This window comes from Rhamphochromis sp. 'chilingali' (assembly GCF_963969265.1).
Source record: "Rhamphochromis sp. 'chilingali' genome assembly, chromosome: 9".
NCBI classification, from domain to species: domain Eukaryota; kingdom Metazoa; phylum Chordata; class Actinopteri; order Cichliformes; family Cichlidae; genus Rhamphochromis; species Rhamphochromis sp. 'chilingali'.
In genome coordinates, this window is record NC_137936.1 from 3,261,771 (window position 1) to 3,280,586 (window position 18,816).

The 18,816-nt window shown below is 41.9% G+C and overlaps 2 protein-coding genes across 2 annotated transcripts in view; one reads left to right on the forward strand and one right to left on the reverse strand.

The window, feature by feature from the left end:
* Positions 1-18,816, reverse strand: part of LOC308401934 (uncharacterized protein) — a 565,304-nt gene that overhangs the window by 152,159 nt on the left and 394,329 nt on the right. The gene's annotated exons all lie outside the window — the stretch shown is intronic.
* Positions 1-18,816, forward strand: part of plxnb1b (plexin b1b) — a 94,609-nt gene that overhangs the window by 43,744 nt on the left and 32,049 nt on the right. The window contains exons 2-3 of the mRNA XM_080890989.1: positions 11,306-11,394; positions 16,582-17,746. Coding sequence (XP_080747115.1) covers positions 16,592-17,746 — 1,155 coding nt within the window. The 5' untranslated portion in view covers positions 11,306-11,394; positions 16,582-16,591. The remainder of the gene's footprint in view (positions 1-11,305; positions 11,395-16,581; positions 17,747-18,816) is intronic.

Consider the following 18,816-nt stretch of genomic DNA (forward strand, 5'->3'; position numbering starts at 1 on the left):
CGCAATAAACCGGAGGAGTTGTACTTACATCTGATGCCATCAGCTTGTCCTCGGTCACGGTTTCCTTCCATAAAAAGCGCTTGCAGGAACAAAAACATAATATTCCAGAAACACGCTTTGCCGATCCGATCAGCTGTTCGTAACACTTCCCACAGTGAAACAGACGTCAGCGCGAACTGTCACATGTCCGCCATTTCCTGCCCGAAACCGGAAGTGACGTCATTTTCGCGGAAATTGTAGTTTTTCTTTTTTACTTGTAGGCCTTAAAAGCCTATACTGGTCATGTTTGACTTTTCTGAATAGTTTCTGGGATGCTTAGAACTCGAATTGCACTGCTGGAAATAGTTTATTTTGATGCACCTGCTGTTTTCTTTGCAAATTTGCATCATAGGATTGTTTTTTTTCGTTTTTCCTGCAGTATATAAAAATTGGTGTATCTCCAAAATAAAACTATGAAGACACTCAAAATAAATTTCCTGTTGTTGTAAACTATTTTTTGCAACTTTTTTGTATTTAAAGTTTTGAGGGATAAGCCTCTTAAATTTCTCCAAGTAGAAATATATGTAAAAAAAACAAAAACGATTTTCAATTTTTTTTTTTTGTAGTTTATTGCACTTTTTTGCAATCAATGTAGTTACTATGGACTTAATGCATACATATTATTAAAATATGGGCTATAACAGTTGCATAGCAACTTGAAATGCTCCCACAAATGGCACTACAACATGTAAAAATATAATATAAGCTCTGGCGGACTTGGTTCTATAGTAGGTCTTAAAGGGTTAAATAAATATCGTCAAATAATCGAGATCTCAATTTCAGTGAAAATAATCGTGATTATCATTTTTGCCATAATCGAGCAGCCCTACCTGGTGGAACAGAAGTAACAATATGAATGATTTTTATTTATTTTTTTATTATATAGTTCTGGGCCTTGACCCAGAATTTTACTGTTGGCTCTATGTGATAAACACTGAATGTGTCCTGATCTCTCTTCTGTTCTTCTCTCCTCTCTGTTTCTTATTCGTGTCCATCAGCTACAGTTGTGGTCAAAAGTTTACATACACTTGTAAAGAATATAACATAATGGATCTACCGAGTGTCCCGTTATTTCTAAAACTCTGATTTTTCTCTGATAGAGTGATTGGAACAGATACTTCTTTGTCACAAAAAACATTCATGAAGTTTGGTTCTTTAATGACTTTATTATGGGTTAACAGAAAAAAGTGATCACATCTGCTGGGTCAAAAATATACATACAGCAACATGAATTAGCAATTTTGGTGACTTAGAAAGTTGTCAGTGAACTGAGCTTCATAGCATGGCCTCTTAACTTCTTGTGAGTGATTATGAGTGACTACAGCTGGTGACTTCTCTTAGACAGGTTAAATAGGGCTCATTGGATACAAACGCCCACAAATGCTACAATGGGAAAGTCAAAGGAGCTCAGCATGGATCTGAAAAAGCGAATTATTGACTTGAACAAGTCAGGAAAGTCACTTGGGGCCATTTCAAAGCAGCTGCATGTCCCAAGAGCAACAGTGCAAACAATTGTTTGTAAGTATAAAGTGCATGGTACTGTTTCATCACTGCCAAGATCAGGAAGAGAACGCAAGCTATCACCTGCTGCTGAGAGAAAATTGGTCAGGAGGATGAAGAGTCAACCAAGAATCACCAAAAGGCAGATCTGCCAAGAATTAGAAGCTGCTGGAACACAGGTGTCATTGTCCACAGTTAAACGTGTTTTGCATCTCCATGGACTGAGAGGCTGCCGTGCAAGAAGGAAGCCCTTGCTCCAAAAGCGGCACCTTAAGGCTCGACTGAAGTTTGCTGCTGATCACATGGACAAAGATAAGACCTTCTGGAGGAAAGTTCTGTGGTCAGACTAAACAAAAATCGAGCTTTTTGGCCACAATGCCCAGCTATATGTTTGGAGGAGAAAAGGTGAGGCCTTTGACCCCAAGAACACCGTGCCTACAATCAAGCATGGTGGTGGGAGTATTATGCTGTGGGGCTGTTTTGCTGCCAATGGAACTGGTGATTTACAGAGAGTAAATGGGATAATGAAGAAGGAGGATTACCTTCACATTCTTCAACATAACCTAAAATCATCAGCATGAAGGTTGGGTCTTGGGCGCAGTTGGGTGTTCCAACAGGACAATGACCCCAAACACACATCAAAAGTGGTAAAGGAATGGCTAAATCAGGCTAGAATAAGGGTTTTAGAATGGCCTTCTCAAAGTCCTGACTTAAACCCCATTGAAAATGTGGACAATGCTGAAGAAACAAGTCCATGTCAGAAAGCCATCAAATTTAACTGAACTGCACCAATTCTGTCAAGAGGAGTGGTCAAAGATTCAACCAGAAGCTTGTGGATGGCTACCAAAAGCGCCTAATTGAAGTCAAAATGGCTAAGGGACATGTAACCAAATATTAGCACTGCTGTATGTATATTTTTGACCCAGCAGATGTGATCACTTTTTTCTGTTAACCCATAATAAAGTCATTAAAGAACCAAATTTCATGAATGTTTTTTGTGACAAAGAAGTATCTGTTCCAATCACCCTATCAGAGAAAAATCAGTTTTAGAAATAACGGGACACTCGGTAGAGCCATTATATTATATTCTTTACAAGTGTATGTAAACTTTTCACCACAACTGTATATAACGCTCCTCAGAGGCTGACTTATGAATCGATGGCTCTGCTTCTGTCTAATCACAGTCTGACCTGGTCTGTGTATCTTAACTCAGACTCCAGAGGAGTTAAACACAGCGTTCAAAACTCAGGGTCAGTGTGTTTCCATGGCAATAATGGCGTGATGTTGCGTCTCTGCCCTCGTGGGGTGGAGTCTCCCACTGGAAAGCTGCCATCCACCGTGTAAACACACACCGTCCACTTTATGCTTTACCTAACCCACTGTGATGCAGAGAACACACACACACACACACACACACACACACACACACACACACACACACACACACACACACACACACACACACAGTGCTGGTAAACAGTTCAGAAAGCTACTTGAATATATTAACAGTAATGTCATGCAAAGGCAAGACAACGGTTTGTCCTTTAATCACAGGCCTCAATGGTCCTTCGATTGGATATATCCGTTGTGATGCCGCCTCCTCAGTGAGTCTTCAGGCTGTATGTTGACCTTTCTGGACTGCAGTTTGGTAGTTCTTCTGTTCTGCAGCCTCAGTGAGTTCAGTGGCACATGAACTGGTTCTGGTTGGTTTGGCCTTCTGCTAGCAGTTTGCTGACTAGTATCAACAAAACTTTCAAAGTAAGATTAAGAGGATTATTTGTAGTAAACTGATGAAAATTTATGCTGTTCTTTCAGACAGTAAATAAATAAAACTTTTTTAAAATGAGCTAAAATAAATGTGGGGGAAAATTGGGAATTGTACAAAGAACAGTTGATCTCATCTCTAACATATTGGCAAAATTACTGCTTGGTTCATGAAATGTGTGCAGTTGCCAATATTGTTCTTAACACTGTTCAATTTTCTTTGAATAAGAATAATTCTAAATACTGCCATGCCCCAGTTTCTGTGAACAAGGAAACATTTTTACCTCAAGGTGAAGTGGTGACGATATTGTAAGAGAGACTCCTGCACAGCCGGACTGAAGTCAATGATGTCACAAAAGGACTTTTCCAAAGTTTTTTCACCAGTGTGAATAAACTTTGGAAGAGTTTAAGGCTACTAATGCGTTTTCATTTGAAAACACATCGTTTTCTCTCCATTTTGGCCTCCCGTCCACACTGAGACGGCGTTTTCGCTCTAGAAAACGCATACATTTGAAAACGGTGCTTTGGCATTGCAGTGTGGACAGCGAAAACAGACTTTTTGAAAACAATGACACATTTTAGTCATATGATGCAGTCATGTGACCAATTAAACTAAGACAGCGGAGGGCATTATACAGCAGTTGTTTTGTTTGCTCTCAATTTTGACAGCCCTAAAAAAGATTAATATCAGTCTGTACGTGCTCCTTTTCTTCAAATACTTTCATTCTCACTCGCTTTTGCTACTTTGTACTTTTGTGTTACTCGCAGCAACAACTCCACCTCATTGTTAGTCCATTTAAAAACTTTGCTTTTCCTCGACATTTTGCTGCGACGTTTCAAAGAACCAGACACTAAATAAACAGCAAGGAGGCAGGTCTTGTGTTTCACGCATGTGCAGTACTGGAACGTGAGCGTTTTCGACCGTTTTAATGTGGACGCACAACTCTGTGAAAACAACTGAAAATGCTGGTGTAGACGAAAACGCCACTTTCAAATCTATCCGGGTTAGTGTGGGCGTAGTCTAAAAAGATAAAGGTGATGCTCAGGCTAAAATACCAGAGGTGCTGAATATCGCTTTTAGTTGGTATTTTATGTTTGTAAATTAATTTCATATCTTTATGCATTGATTTGTAATTCTCAGCATTTGTTTTTTTGCGTGGGGGTTGCTTTGTTTTTGGAGGAGGGGGGGACCGGTATAAAGAAAACACTGAATCAAACTTGTGAATGAAATTTTTGTCTGCACAGATTTTTTTCTCTTTTTTTATATATGCAAATACTTGTGTGTATTCACCGTTTGTGAATGAGCCTCGGTGTGAGGATGGACACAAACAGATGGAACATGCATCAAGGTTGTATTCACAGTGCATTTTCTTCTCTGTGGCAGATCATACCTCATCCTCTGAACTTTTTATGTGTCTCTAGGTTTTAGTTTATTGTAGATGATAACACTCCCACCTCGCCAACACTAAGAACTGAGTGGAAGGCATAAGATATGACTTACCCTGAAACATAATAGCTTGGATTTCATTCAGAAGTCGTGGCCTTGCAGCGCCGTAGATACTCTGTGGTGTGTCTACTGTCAGCCGCACCTGTTTGCTGCATCTGATCCAGATACGATCCAGATAAACCGACCCTCTTTTATAGCTTCCTGTCTGGCAGCTGTTGCTGTTTGTTTATGATAGCCCTCATGGCTCGCTACTTGCTCTCATTTAACATTTAATTCCACCACAGTCGGGCACTTCGTCACACAGCTTAAAGTCATGCCATGCTTTTCTAGTCCCTAAGGACCCCAAAGCGCTTTACACAACCAGTCATTCACACATCCACACACTGGTGATGGCAGCTACATTGTAGCCACAGCCACCCTGGGGCGCACTGACAGAGGCGAGGCTGCCGGACACTGGCGCCACCGGGCCCTCTGACCACCACCAGTAGGCAACGGGTGAAGTGTCTTGCCCAAGGACACAACGACCGAGACTGTCCAAGCCGGGGCTCGAACCGGCAACCTTCCGATTACTTCTGGAAAGACCTTTTTCTTTTAATGATGAGAAACAGTCAATATAACTGCAGTAAGGAGAGTAAGGGTGATCGTGGCTCAAGAGTTGGGTGTTCGTCTTGTAATCGGAAGGTTGCCGGTTCGAACCCCAGCTCAGACAGTCTTGGTCGTTGTTTCCTTGGGCAAGACACTTCACCTACCACCTACTGGTGATGGCCAGAGGGGCCAATGGCGCTGGGGGGCAGCCTCACTTCTGTCAGTCTGCCCCCCAGGGACTGACACTGTAGCTGCCTCCACCAGTGTGTGAATGTGAGAGTGAATGACTAGTGATATTAAAGCGCTTTGACGGGTCCCGAAAAGCGCTATAAAAATGCAATTTATTATTATTATTATTATTATTATTATTAGTTTTAAAACTAGGTTTTTGTTATTGAACTTTCACATTATTTTGTTGTCTGTTAACTTGAAGGGATGCTAACCAACAGAAGGCAGAGCCTAAAAGATATTTAGATCTTTAAGTTGTAGTTTTTGGAAGAAGATGTACTTAATGGATGGTGAGCCCAAGATAGCGTACGCATCTTTAAATCTGCCAAACTGAAAAAGCTGAGAACAAGCGTTTTGTGTCTGACATACAGAGAGGCTGATTTATCGTGAGGAAACAGGAACACATGTCCATGTGCTTGGTCAAAGTCATCGAGGGCCACCCAAACACAGAGGTGATCCTTAAGACCCGATCCTTTCCTGTGCCAGGCTCATCCTCTGTCACCCTAAAGTGATTTCCTCAGGGTTATAAAGTTTAACAGCCATGGGAACTTCCTGTACGGAGGCAGTGAGAAGTGACTGCCCTTGTCTGACAACTGAAACGTGTCCAGGAAAGCTCACCGTTATGGCACTGAGGAACTTCATCCCTTAAATAGTCCTGACCCAGAAACCTATGAACTTTTATGTCTTCATTTCTGGAAAGATGTTTCCTTCCGGAAGAAAGCACGGGCCAACGATTTCCCTCCTCCTCATTTCCCTTTTCATTCCTGCTCCCCATGAAGTTAATCACCAGTTAAAATACGTTCTTTAAGATGGGTGGCAATTATTGAGGGTTTCTCTATAAATAACTATTTGGAAATCCATTATGTCAAATAGAAGTTAAGGAAAGACTGTTTTTGGCTTTAGGTAAACATATTGTTCTGTGACTGTAGGCATGTTGTTGGCACCTCACCTCAGGTAATCCATTGGAGCATGTGATCTAATTAGACTTTGGAGCAAATTTCTGCATAAATTTGCATATTAATGGAGGGTTTTAAGAAAAAATGCTCCTTCTCTTGGATATTTGAGCTTTGCTTTGTGTGTCATTATTACTAAGAATGCAGAACATGAAGCTGGTTCATCGAATAGCTACATTTCTTATTTGCATTGTTGTCTCAATATACAATCAACAAAACACATCCAAGGAAAAAGTAGAGTAGAGGTAAAGTAAAGACTACTACGAGTAACGAGTTTATTTCCCAATCCTTCCTGAAGGAAACACAAAGATTTGGCAGCTGCAGAAACTTCAGGGTCCATTTCTTGTAAATTCAAATGTAAACTTAATACGCTGCCACTTTGATCGGTCCAGCTCATACTCCAATGGGATATGGTATATACTCTGTCTATTGGAAACAAAAGAAGACTGCAGAGGCGAGCAGCAGCTTCTCAGATTTGATTATTGATTAACCATTTGAAGTTCCAAGTCGATGTATTTCTTGTGTTTGTATAAATCCTAGTTTTCTTCCACTTTATTATGCAAAACAGGCGATTCTGTGCCGGTTTTCACATCAAACTCTTCCATGATTGCATTTTCTGAAAATGAGGAATGATGTCCAACAGCTGCACTCACTGTAAAGTGAATGTTAGCTTTAATAATCATACTGTTTGCAATGCTGGACAAAGGTTTAAAACAAACAAACATAAATAAATATATATGTATGTATCCATCCATCCTCTTCCACTTACGTAATTCAGGGTTGCGAGGGGGCTGGCGCCTGTCCCAGCTGCCGTAGGGGAAGAGGTGGGGTACAGCCTGGACAGGTCACCAGCCTGTCACAGGGTTTGTCCACACTCATGGACAAATTAAAATCACCAATCAATGTAACCCCGCTAACTACATGTCTTTGGGTCATGGGAGGAAGCATAGAGATCCCACACAGACGCACGGAGAACATGCAAACTCCCCGGATGGTGGATTAGAACACTGGACCTTCTTGCTGTGAGGCGTAGGTGTATTAATGTTGTTTATACCACTCGTGTAGCAAAGCAGTAACACTGGTGACCTAGTGAAACAAAGAAGAGGAGGATGTTGGACAGCCAACGTGTGTCAGCTCTCACAGACTTCAAACCAGGGGTGTCAAACATAAGGCTAGGGGCCAGAATCGGCACGGCAAACACTCCAATCTGGCCCAGCGGGCTGCTTTTAGACAATGGCATAAATTGGGACTTTAAAATGTGTGAAAATGCAGTTTAACAAAAAATGTTATTTTTTTTAAAAAGAAAAGAAAACAAAGAACTGCTGTGGCGTTTCACACTTCAACAAGTAAATGAAATGATTTAATTGAGAAATGGTGTACAGCAGGTAACGGGTCTCACAAGAGACATTTTCTATGGATTAACCCAAAAGTTGTGTTGTGTAATGTGAGATGCAGTGTAAATGTGTAATCAAGCTTTACAGTCAGTCCCGCCCACTTAAGATCAAAGTGGCCTTTATGTGGTCACGATGTAAATGAGTTTGTTACTTTAAAGCATCCTTTGTAAATGCTGTTTGTTGGTGTAGAGATTTTTGGAGTGAGTGTTTGTTTTGTTTAAAGCGTAGTAGGAAGAAGTTCTCATTATAGGCATGTGTTTGTGCTCCTGCTTGGTTGTGTTTATTCTCTAAATCATGTCACTAATTAGAAACTTGCTTTATTTCCCTCCCCCTTGTTCTGTGAATGAATGGGTCATTATGGATGGTCGCTGTAATTAATGGTCACCTCATCCTCTAGCTTCACTCCCCTCTTGCCCCCTCTCATTCTTTCTCTGGCTTATTATCATTAGTCACATTCCATCAGTTCTCAGTGAGCACTGAGGCTTGTCTGCACTCGTTTCTGGTCTTTTTTTCTCTCGTTGTATCCCCTTCCTCTTTTCCTCACCCTCTTCCTCGCAATTTTACGATTGTCCTTCTGTAGCCCTGGGCCAGCTTTTTCACTTCAGATATACTCTGTGCCCTGCTCTGCTGTTGCTCTCATCCGTCTCCTTCAGAATAACTGAGTATAACAGGATAACTGAGTTGAGAATGAATGAAAAGATGGACTCGGTGAAGCAGATGATGGCTCAGTTTAATGCTCTGTGGTGCTGTGGAGTCTGGCAGGCGTGGTTTGTGCTACAGGGAATCTCTCCTGCTGGTCCCATTCATCTGCTTCAGCACCCACTACTATCATGACCTTAACAATATATTAGTACATTTACCTTACTATTTATTTTTTTTGCACATTTACACTAAATCTGTCCCTTTTGCTTGCGCTGTCTTTGGACGCTCATCATATTCAGTGTAGTCATGGTCTCTTAGCTCTGTGGGAAGCTGCTTGTTTGGAGCCATTTGTGGTTTATGGATCCCCACTGACACTGCAATGATTCAACACTACTACACTGCAGAACAGTCTACTCAGACAATTTGCATATGAACCAAACTATTATAGTGAACTGAAATAAAACCTAAAAACTAAGCGTGGAAGAAGTTTTTTAGTAAACTAAAATATAATAAAAGCATAACATACAGGAAATGGCTTCAGTTCTACTGTTTGGGGAAATCTGTCATAAAAGCCATAATTGGGCTCATCTCCACAAAGTCTGCTTTGGTACTTGTGTGTTTTATGTTGGGGTTTCTTTTGTTTTTGTTAATAGTTTTGTACAGTAGACAGGAAGTACTGGGACGACTTGTTGGTGAACTTTCTGAATGGTGAATGGACTGGTTCTTAAGTTGCACTTTTCTGATCTACCTGAGCACTCAAAGCACTTTTAATTAGACACTAGTGAGATAGCCATTGACCTACTGGTCTTAGTTCCAGTGTAGCGAGGCTTTAATGATGGGGTCATTGTATTAGTGTATATTCTGGGTGTAAAGCTTAAAGTGTCTTTTTCTAGCTTTATTGTATTTCCAAATGTCTTTGGGTGCCTGCATCTTTCATAACTGCTGGAAAAGTGCATATTTTATTGCTACTGAGTGAGGAGACTAGAACAAGACTGGAGTCCATTACATAAAAGAACATTTAGATAAAAGCAATTACAGGCACATATTTCTTCGCTCTTACATCTGGCGGACGCCCAAGGCGTGCTGAAGTTAGAAGGCTTCCACTCCGAGTCCAAATGTAGGGGAATTGAATCAGGAGTCCATTTTCTAGTTCTCAGGTGTCTGAAACTTTGAAGTTGAGTCTGATTGGATTATTTGATGCAGGAATGGGAAACCTTTTCTACATTTCTGTAAGTGTCACAGTGGTCCAGTTTAGTGTGCTTTTGGCTTTTTGTTTTGCAGCTTTGTGAAAATAGTAGATTGCTAACTGGGGCCTGCAAAGTCGAAGGGTTAGAGAACACATCCCTTAATTCTAGCGCTGTTACAGTAATGTTAGTTTAACTTGGTAATCCTGGAAAAAGAAAGCCACTCTATATTTTTTGGAAAAATTCTTTTATAAATGAATGTGCCAGTCATTTCTGCCTCTGCTCTGTTAGGCTCGTAACTGCTTCCCAAGTATAATCCTCACAGGGAACTTTTCCACCAGGGAGCTGCAGCTTTATAAATAAGATATAAACACTAGCTTCCCCCACCCTCAGGGGTCAAAGGAGCCTGTGTTTAGGTTTATATGTGATCATTCCCAGCTCAGTCACCAAATGAATCTGCGTGCTTGACCTCATTGGCTGTGCAGGAAGATGCATGTTGTTGGATGGAAAAATCAGAAACATTTGGATGAGAATTGACATTTGGTAACATGTGTATATAATGTGTGATATAAAGTATCCATTATGATGATGATGATAATAATAATGCTATTATTGTTATTATTATTATTAGTATTAGTATTAATAATAATAATAACAACAGCAATGATAATGATGATACTGTCCTTGGCCTCTTACCAGACCTTTACCCTCATTCCCATATATAGGAGATTTCCACCAACAAAGCAAGCTTTCTAATGCTCTTAATCTGGCAGGGGAAAAGGTGTGTGTGTGTGTGTGTGTGTGTGTGTGTGTGTGTGTGTGTGTGTGTGTGTGTGTGTGTGTGTGTGTGTGTGTGTACACGTACACTGGTTGAAGTTCAGCCTCTTCAGTGGCATGAATAGCGTCTTTTTCCCAATCTCCCTTTTGGATAAGCCTGAACTCGTAAGAGATAAATCTGTGCCAGCAGTGGAGTGCGGGCAGGCTGTGGAGGAGGAGAGGTAATGAGCAGCCATATACTGTATGAAGAAGAAAGTCGAGCTTTCAATGTCATTTAACAATTATAACTGAGTAAACGCTGTAGACTTGAGGTAGAAATGAGGGTTTGTGGTGTATAAACAGTCCATGCAGTCCTGTTTTACCTCCTACCAACTTGTTTTTCTGGCAGAGACTTGGAAGGTTTTGTACCTTGTATCCTAGCAATAAGAGAGGATTGAGTACTGGGAAAGTGTGTGACACTGAGAACCACTCTTGGACTGGCATCACTTGACTTGGCCCCTACTGCAAGGTTTTTATGTAGTTTTTTCTGATTTTGGTTTTATTTTAAACACACAAAAACGGATGTAGTCTGTCAGATACGGGTCTGACTGGAATTTCAATGAAAATGAGCTTCCCACAGCATTCTTTGGACTGTGGTGGTACTCAAAAATACTAGGTGCTGGAGCCCTAGAGGCAAACACACATGCTTCATTGGCCTGCATTAATATCCTTTTAGATGTGTCGTCGCTCCGCTTGTCTCACTGTCTAAGAATAGAGAATAATGATATATCTTCTGTTTGCTTTGTGTTGCAGGTTGTATCCAGAACTATGTGTGTTTAAACCCAAGCTGCTGGGAGGTCAAGAGGTGAGATGCCTCTATAAAACACCACTGGAAACAAATGGTGAGAAGCTGATGTGTCCTATGGTTTATTTCTAGTAGTCCTTCTGTTTGAAATAATCAAACTTAATGAGATGGTCATAAAGTCCAAAAATAGACACAGTGTCTTCTTATGTAACAGTGAGTTTTATGAGTTGCCCTTACATGGTGGAATGAACAGGTTTCCATACAAACAAGGCTTACATACAGCAGCATTTAATATAGGTTAGAATTAGTAGTTAGGACTACTAACTAGACTAATACAATTACATGTGTAGTCTTGACACATATACAGTGAACTGTATAAACTGGACAGTGGTTCTTCAGCCGACATATCCTCAGCATAACCATGTTTAATATCCACAAAACTCAAGAGGTTACACACACACACAATACAGTAATTTTATGTTGAAGCACAGTGCGTATCACTCCGCGAGGCTGCCTACGAGAGCCGTAATGCCGTAATGCTCCCACAATCCATCAGCTTCGTAGCTTACGAAAGTCGTAATAAAACATTTTTTTGACAGATTTTCAAGCGCCGTGCACCACATAAAATCGTTTCGAGGTCAGTAAACACAACCAGAGTTCATACATGAGGGGCACTGTCGATTTTCCAGAAAATCAAAGGATTGATTTTAAGTGGGCGTGTCTGTGAAGGTTCTCAGTCATCCAGGTCATCATAGTCAAAGGAGCTTGCACTGAAAAGCGTCTGGACTTCTTTAAGTTGCTTGAAGATGTTTCACCTCTCATCCGAGAAGCTTCTTTAGTTCTAAGGTCAAATGGCGAAGAGTCCCAGATTTAAACCTAGTGGGAGTTTCCCCCCAAAGAGGGGAAAAAAAGACCCCTGATGATCCTCTAATCGCCTGAGCCTAGGTGTGAAAACGTCAAGACTCTAGAACAGCATCTAAACAACTCCTCAGTTTATGATTCAACAATCATGAATGCAAGAAAGTGACTGTGCAAAAATGGCATTCGTGGGAGAGATCCAAGACACGCAAAGTCTCATCTCATGTTTTCCAGAAATATCTTGACGATCACCCAAGTGTTTTGGGAAATATTCTGTGGCCTGACAAGACAGAAGCATTCCATAAAAACAACATCATATGAGCAGTCAAACGGGGGCCTGTCAGTTTGACTTGGTGTAATTGGAACCATGAATCTCTCTACCAGAAAATCCTGAAGGAAAATGCCCGGCCATAAGTTTGTGGCTGAAGCTCAGGCTCACTTAATTATGCACCAGGACAAGAGGAAGACCAGTAGCAGGGCACCTCTGAATGGCTGTGAACTGGCATAGTCCAGACTGAAATCTGATTGAAGTGTGTTCGCATGACCTCAGACAGGCTGTTGATGCTCTCAAGCCCTCCAGTGAAGTTAAAACAATCCTGCAGTTTAAAGGGGGCCAGACTTGCTTCAAAGATGCGAAAGACTCGTTGCAAATGATCACAAATTCTTGATTGCAAGTTTTGGCGTCAAGGGTGGCACAAGAATTATTAGATTTAGATTTCATCTACACTATGTGCTCTGAAGCAGCCTTTTGTGTTTGTTTGTTTTTCCCCCGTTGTTTCATTTCATGTCCTGCCTCAGTCATTTTGAGACAGAAGTTAAATGATGTTAGTGGACAAAACTGATGTTGATCACTGCTCCTCCTCCGTGATCACACAGGTGATACAAGAGAGCAAGCTTTGCCTGTTTCGACTATAGCATATCTATAATTTCTCTTGGCTGTGTCATGTCAACGTTAATAACACAATTACCTGAAAATAAAAGGAGTCAATGACCCCATTAGGAGGACAGAGAAATAGTCTTGCATTAGCTAGTTATGAACTAGTTATAGAAAAATTTTTTTTAGTCTTATTGACCATTTAAAGCACTTCAGAAACGAGCCATATTTAAGCATACATTCATAGAGTGCTTTATTCGCCATACTTTAGTTTATCTGACGTCCGTTTTCAGTTTAGAGTTACCAGTTAGCCTAACACATATGTAACCTAACAGACCACAGACCTTGGGTTGGGGGAGGAACCTGTAGTACCTGTAGGAAACCAACGCAGGCAGAGAGGGAACTCTCCACAAAAAGGGCCCACTTTGGGTTTGAACCAAGAAGATTCTTGGGAGACGGTGCTGATTGGTTCATCGCTATGCTAATTTCAATTCAATTCAGTTTTATTTCTACAGCGCCAAATCACAACAACAGTCGCCTCAAGGTGCTTTATATTTTAAAGTAGACCCTACAATAATACATTCAGAGAAAAACCCAACAATCATATGACCCCCTATGAGCAGCACTTTGGCAACAGTGGGAAGGAAAAACTCCCTTTTAACAGGAAGAAACATCTGGCAGAACCAGGCTCAGGGAGGGGCGGCCATCTGCTGCGACTGGTTAGGGAGAGAGGAGGAAGACAGGATGAAGACATGCTGTGGAAGAGAGACAGAGATTAATAACAAGTATGATTCAGTGCAGAGAGGTCTGTTAATACATAGTGAGTGAGAAAGATGACTGAAGAAGAAATACTCAATGCATCATGGGAATCCCCCAGCAGCCTACAGCTATTGCAGCATAACTAAGGGAGGATTCAGGGTCACCTGGTCCAGCCCTAACTATATGCTTTAGCAAAAAGGAAAGTTTGAAGCCTAATCTTAAAAGTAGAGAGAGTGTCTGTCTCCTGAATCCAAACTGGAAGCTGGTTCCACAGAAGAGGGGCCTGAAAACTGAAGGCTCTGCCTCCCATTCTACTTTGCTAACATTGGTTTATGCTGTAACTGTTACAGCAGCCATAATATACAAGTATAAGTAAATATATTTCTCAAGGACAAGAAAGTCTTACCAGATGTTGGTAACCACACGTCCAATCCACACATGCAAAGACATCAAACCATAGGTGTCCATAAATTATGTGTAATTATGAGAAATGACACAGGGGAAAACGTACTGGATGACTCTTCTGGTAATTCTTTTCACTCTTCGGTTTGAAATTTTACGGGGAGCACCTGGTCGCGGCCGGCTTCTCCGGATTATGGCCTCAACAATGCTCACTGGTACCTTCAGCAGTTTAGAAATTCTTCTGTAACAAATCCCATCAGTATGTTTTACAAGAATAAGGTTGCAAAGGTCTTGAGAGAGCTCATCATGAGATGTTTTATAATTGGGCTCCACTACAGTAGCTTTGCATGATTCACAATTCAAAAATGATCTTTATCTATGTTGGTCTTGAGTCTTTGAGCTCATCTGCCTAAAGATGTTTTTCACTGTCATGTTGAGAAAACTTTTTTCTGATTTGTTGTCCTTTGCAAATAAAGGACAACTAGAGCATAGCCAGCCCTTTTATTTACATCGTACAGACTCAAGAGTAGAAGTGTTTAGAGGAGGATTACTTGTTCGTATGCTCACCTCATTATTTTGGTCATGATTAATATTAATATACAGTGGGGCAAAAAAGTATTTAGTCAGCCACCGATTGTGCAAGTTCCCCCACTTAAAATGATGACAGAGGTCAGTAATTTGCACCAGAGGTACACTTCAACTGTGAGAGACAGAATGTGAAAAAAAAAATCCATGAATTCACATGGTAGGATTTGTAAAGAATTTATTCGTAAATTAGGGTGGAAAATAAGTATTTGGTCACCTCAAACAAGGAAAATCTCTGGCTCTCACAGACCTGTAACGTCTTCTGTAAGAAGCTTTTCTGTCCCCCACTCGTTACCTGTATGAATGGCACCTGTTTGAACTCATCATCTGTATAAAAGACACCTGTCCACAGCCTCAAACAGTCAGACTCCAAACTCCGCCATGGCCAAGACCAAAGAGCTTTCGAAGGACACCAGGAAAAGTATTGTAGACCTGCACCAGACTGGGAAGAGTGAATCTACAATAGGCAAGCAGCTTGGTGTGAAAAATCAACTGTGGGAGCAATCATCAGAAAATGGAAGACATACAAGACCACTGATAATCTCCCTCGATGTGGGGCTCCACGCAAGATCTCATCCCGTGGGGTCAAAATGATCATGAGAACGGTGAGCAAAGATCCCAGAACCACACGGGGGGACCTGGTGAATGACCTGCAGAGAGCTGGGACCAAAGTAACAAAGGTCACCATCAGTAACACACTACAACGGCAGGGAATCAAATCCCGCAGTGCCAGACGTGTTCCGCTGCTGAAGCCAGTGCATGTCCAGGCCCGTCTGAAGTTTGCCAGAGAGCACATGGATGATACAGCAGAGGATTGGGAGAATGTCATGTGGTCAGATGAAACCAAAGTAGAACTTTGTGGTATAAACTCAACTCGTCGTGTTTGGAGGAAGAAGAATACTGAGTTGCATCCCAAGAACACCATACCTACTGTGAAGCATGGGGGTGGAAACATCATGCTATGGGGCTGTTTTTCTGCCAAGGGGACAGGACGACTGATCCGTGTTAAGGACAGAATGAATGGGGCCATGTATCGTGAGATTTTGAGCCAAAACCTCCTTCCATCAGTGAGAACTTTGAAGATGAAACGAGGCTGGGTCTTCCAACATGACAATGATCCAAAACACACCGCCCGGGCAACAAAGGAGTGGTTCCGTAAGAAGCATTTGAAAGTCCTGGAGTGGCCTAGCCAGTCTCCAGACCTCAACCCCATAGAAAATCTGTGGCGGGAGTTGAAAGTCCGTGTTGCTCGGCGACAGCCCCAAAACATCACTGCTCTCGAGAAGATCTGCATGGAGGAATGGGCCAAAATACCAGCTACTGTGTGTGCAAACCTGGTAAAGACCGATAGTAAACGTTTGACCTCTGTTATTGCCAACAAAGGTTATGTTACAAAGTATTGAGTTGTATTTTTGTTATTGACCAAATACTTATTTTCCACCCTGATTTACGAATAAATTCTTTACAAATCCTACCATGTGGATTCATGGATTTTTTTTTTCACATTCTGTCTCTCACAGTTGAAGTGTACCTCTGGTGCAAATTACTGACCTCTGTCATCATTTTAGGTGGGGGAACTTGCACAATCGGTGGCTGACTAAATACTTTTTTGCCCCACTGTATATACCGCTAAACATTAAAGTTCAGTAAGGTCTTGTGTTTCAAATCATAATTGTGTTGTCAAAAAGAGATTAAAAATAGATGGGTGGATGGTTTCTAAAGTAAGTTCTGTTATGTGTGAATCCATGATATAACTTCTGTGTCTGGAAAATTCTTTGACATCCTGTGTTTTGTTCTTTCCCTCAGCTCTGCCGCCATGCCTCTGGGGATGGTGCGTCTTTCATTTTCAGCAGTCAAAACGCTGCTTTCTCTCCTGCTGCTGGCCACTGGCTGTCCCTTAATTTTATTTCCTATAGGCACTGTCCAAGGATCAGACTCATTCCCATCCAATTTTTATCCTACGTTTATCCGAAATGACACTCTGTTTGAGCACCTGGCCCTGCATCCTGACCACAACGTGGGTCGGGTCTACGTCGGGGCCCGAAATCGCCTGTTCCAGTTGGATCCCTTCCTCCAACCTGAGCTACAGGATGACACAGGCCCCGTTACAGACAGCCGGGATTGCTTACCTCCTGTAACTGAGACCAACTGTCCTCAGGCCCGAGAAACTAGCAACCACAACAAGCTCTTGTTGGTCAATCCTTACTCTATGGAACTTATAACCTGCGGTAGTGTCAACCAAGGAATTTGCCAGAAGCGTAGCCTGGATTCTGTGGATCAAGTGCTTTTTTCCACAGAGAGGCCAGTTGATACTCAGTACGTAGCGGCTAATCACCCTAATGTTAGTACTGTTGGGCTTGTGGTTCGCTCTCATCCTGACAAGCAGCCTGTTTTGTTTGTGGGTCGGGGTTACACCAGCAGCCATCCGCCTATTTCCACGCGAAACCTTGCCCAGGATCCCATCTTTTCCTACGAAGAGACTGCCAAGTTGGCCGTGGCTGGCCGCCTCTCAGAGTATGATCATAATTTTGTTGCCTCGTTCGCCCACCGTCAGCACGTGTACTTCCTTTTCTACAGAAGGGACCTAAAGTCGCCATCGCGCGAGTACCGTACCTACATCTCTCGCGTGTGTTTGGATGATCAGGCCTATTACTCCTATGTGGAAGTACCGCTGACATGTCGTTCAAGGACGGGTAAAATTTACAATCTCTTGCAAGCTGTCCAGCTGGGCGTGTCCAAAGAAGACGTAGGGGGCCGGGGTTCAGAGACTCTAGTTGGTGTTTTCTCCACTCGTTTGGCTTCAACTCGGCCCAGTGAGGAGTCGGCTCTTTGCGTGTTTAACCTTGAAGATGTAGACCGCAGGATCAACTCCACCAGAGACTTTTGCTATACACAGATGGGTAAAGAAGCAGGAGTGGAGGCAGCCTACATTGAATATGATGTCAAATCCAACTGTGCCAATCTGCCAGAGGTGAGCTCACCTGTTGAATCAGCTGGTTTTTGTTCAGCTACTTAATGTCGTATGGTTTTATTTAAGACACAAAATTAGGGTGAAACGCTTGCTATTTCTGCTCGCACTTTGCTTGTAAACTGCTTGCTTTGCTTGTTGTGCAGATATTGTGAAACTTGCATTAGGAAGTGAGTTTCTTCTGTGAAGCTGCTCAGTGGTCAGCGTTCAGTGACGGAGCTCCGCTCCCGCGTCACTGTGTAATTGTAGGTTTGTGTCTGAGAGGGTGTTGCTAAAAGGAAAAATTACTGCCTACAAGAATAATGATAGCCTTTCATTATATTGTGTAAAAATGTAATTTGTGGTTATGAAGACCTTCCTTGTTCCTGGACTATTTTCTTTCCTGTGAATGGAAATGTTCACACAAACTGAAAGTGAACGCAGTAAACCATTAACTGTGAAAGCTAATACGCAGTGCACCATCACTCACCTTGTTTTCATCATTCTGTTTGCAGAAGAACATGTTGTTGTACTCTAGTGATGACTCTCCTGAGTGAAAGCTAATGTTAGTGCATCTGTGCACAGCAGTCCTCTTCCAAGAGAGGGATCTCTATACAAGACAGGAGTTGAAATTTAATGTAATTTCTTTCTAAGAGACGGTATCGAATTAGACCTCTTAAATCCAGCTGACTTTTTGTATGTATCCTTGTGAACACTGAATTTGGACAGAATGCTTGACATCCCTCTGTTATCGTTCTCTCGTTTGCAGTAGATGTGAGAAACCCGTGCAGCCACACACAGCCGATTGTCTTGAGGGGAGAATCTATAGCAGGTGGTGCAGTTTAATACAATTACTGGTCAGGGAGGATCGATTGAGGCATTAGCTGTACTTAGTGGGGTGGAGTTGGTAGTGTTTAACAAGGCCTGACAAAGAGGGATAAAGAAAGACGAGAGAGAGAACAAGATTAAGGGATACAGGCACATAGTGTGACAGAGAGATGTTTTTGAGTCCAGGTAAATCATAGCAAAGCAGATGGTTATAGGCGAACAGTAGGGAGGCATCTGGAGCTGAAAAGAGACGTGATATGATGATG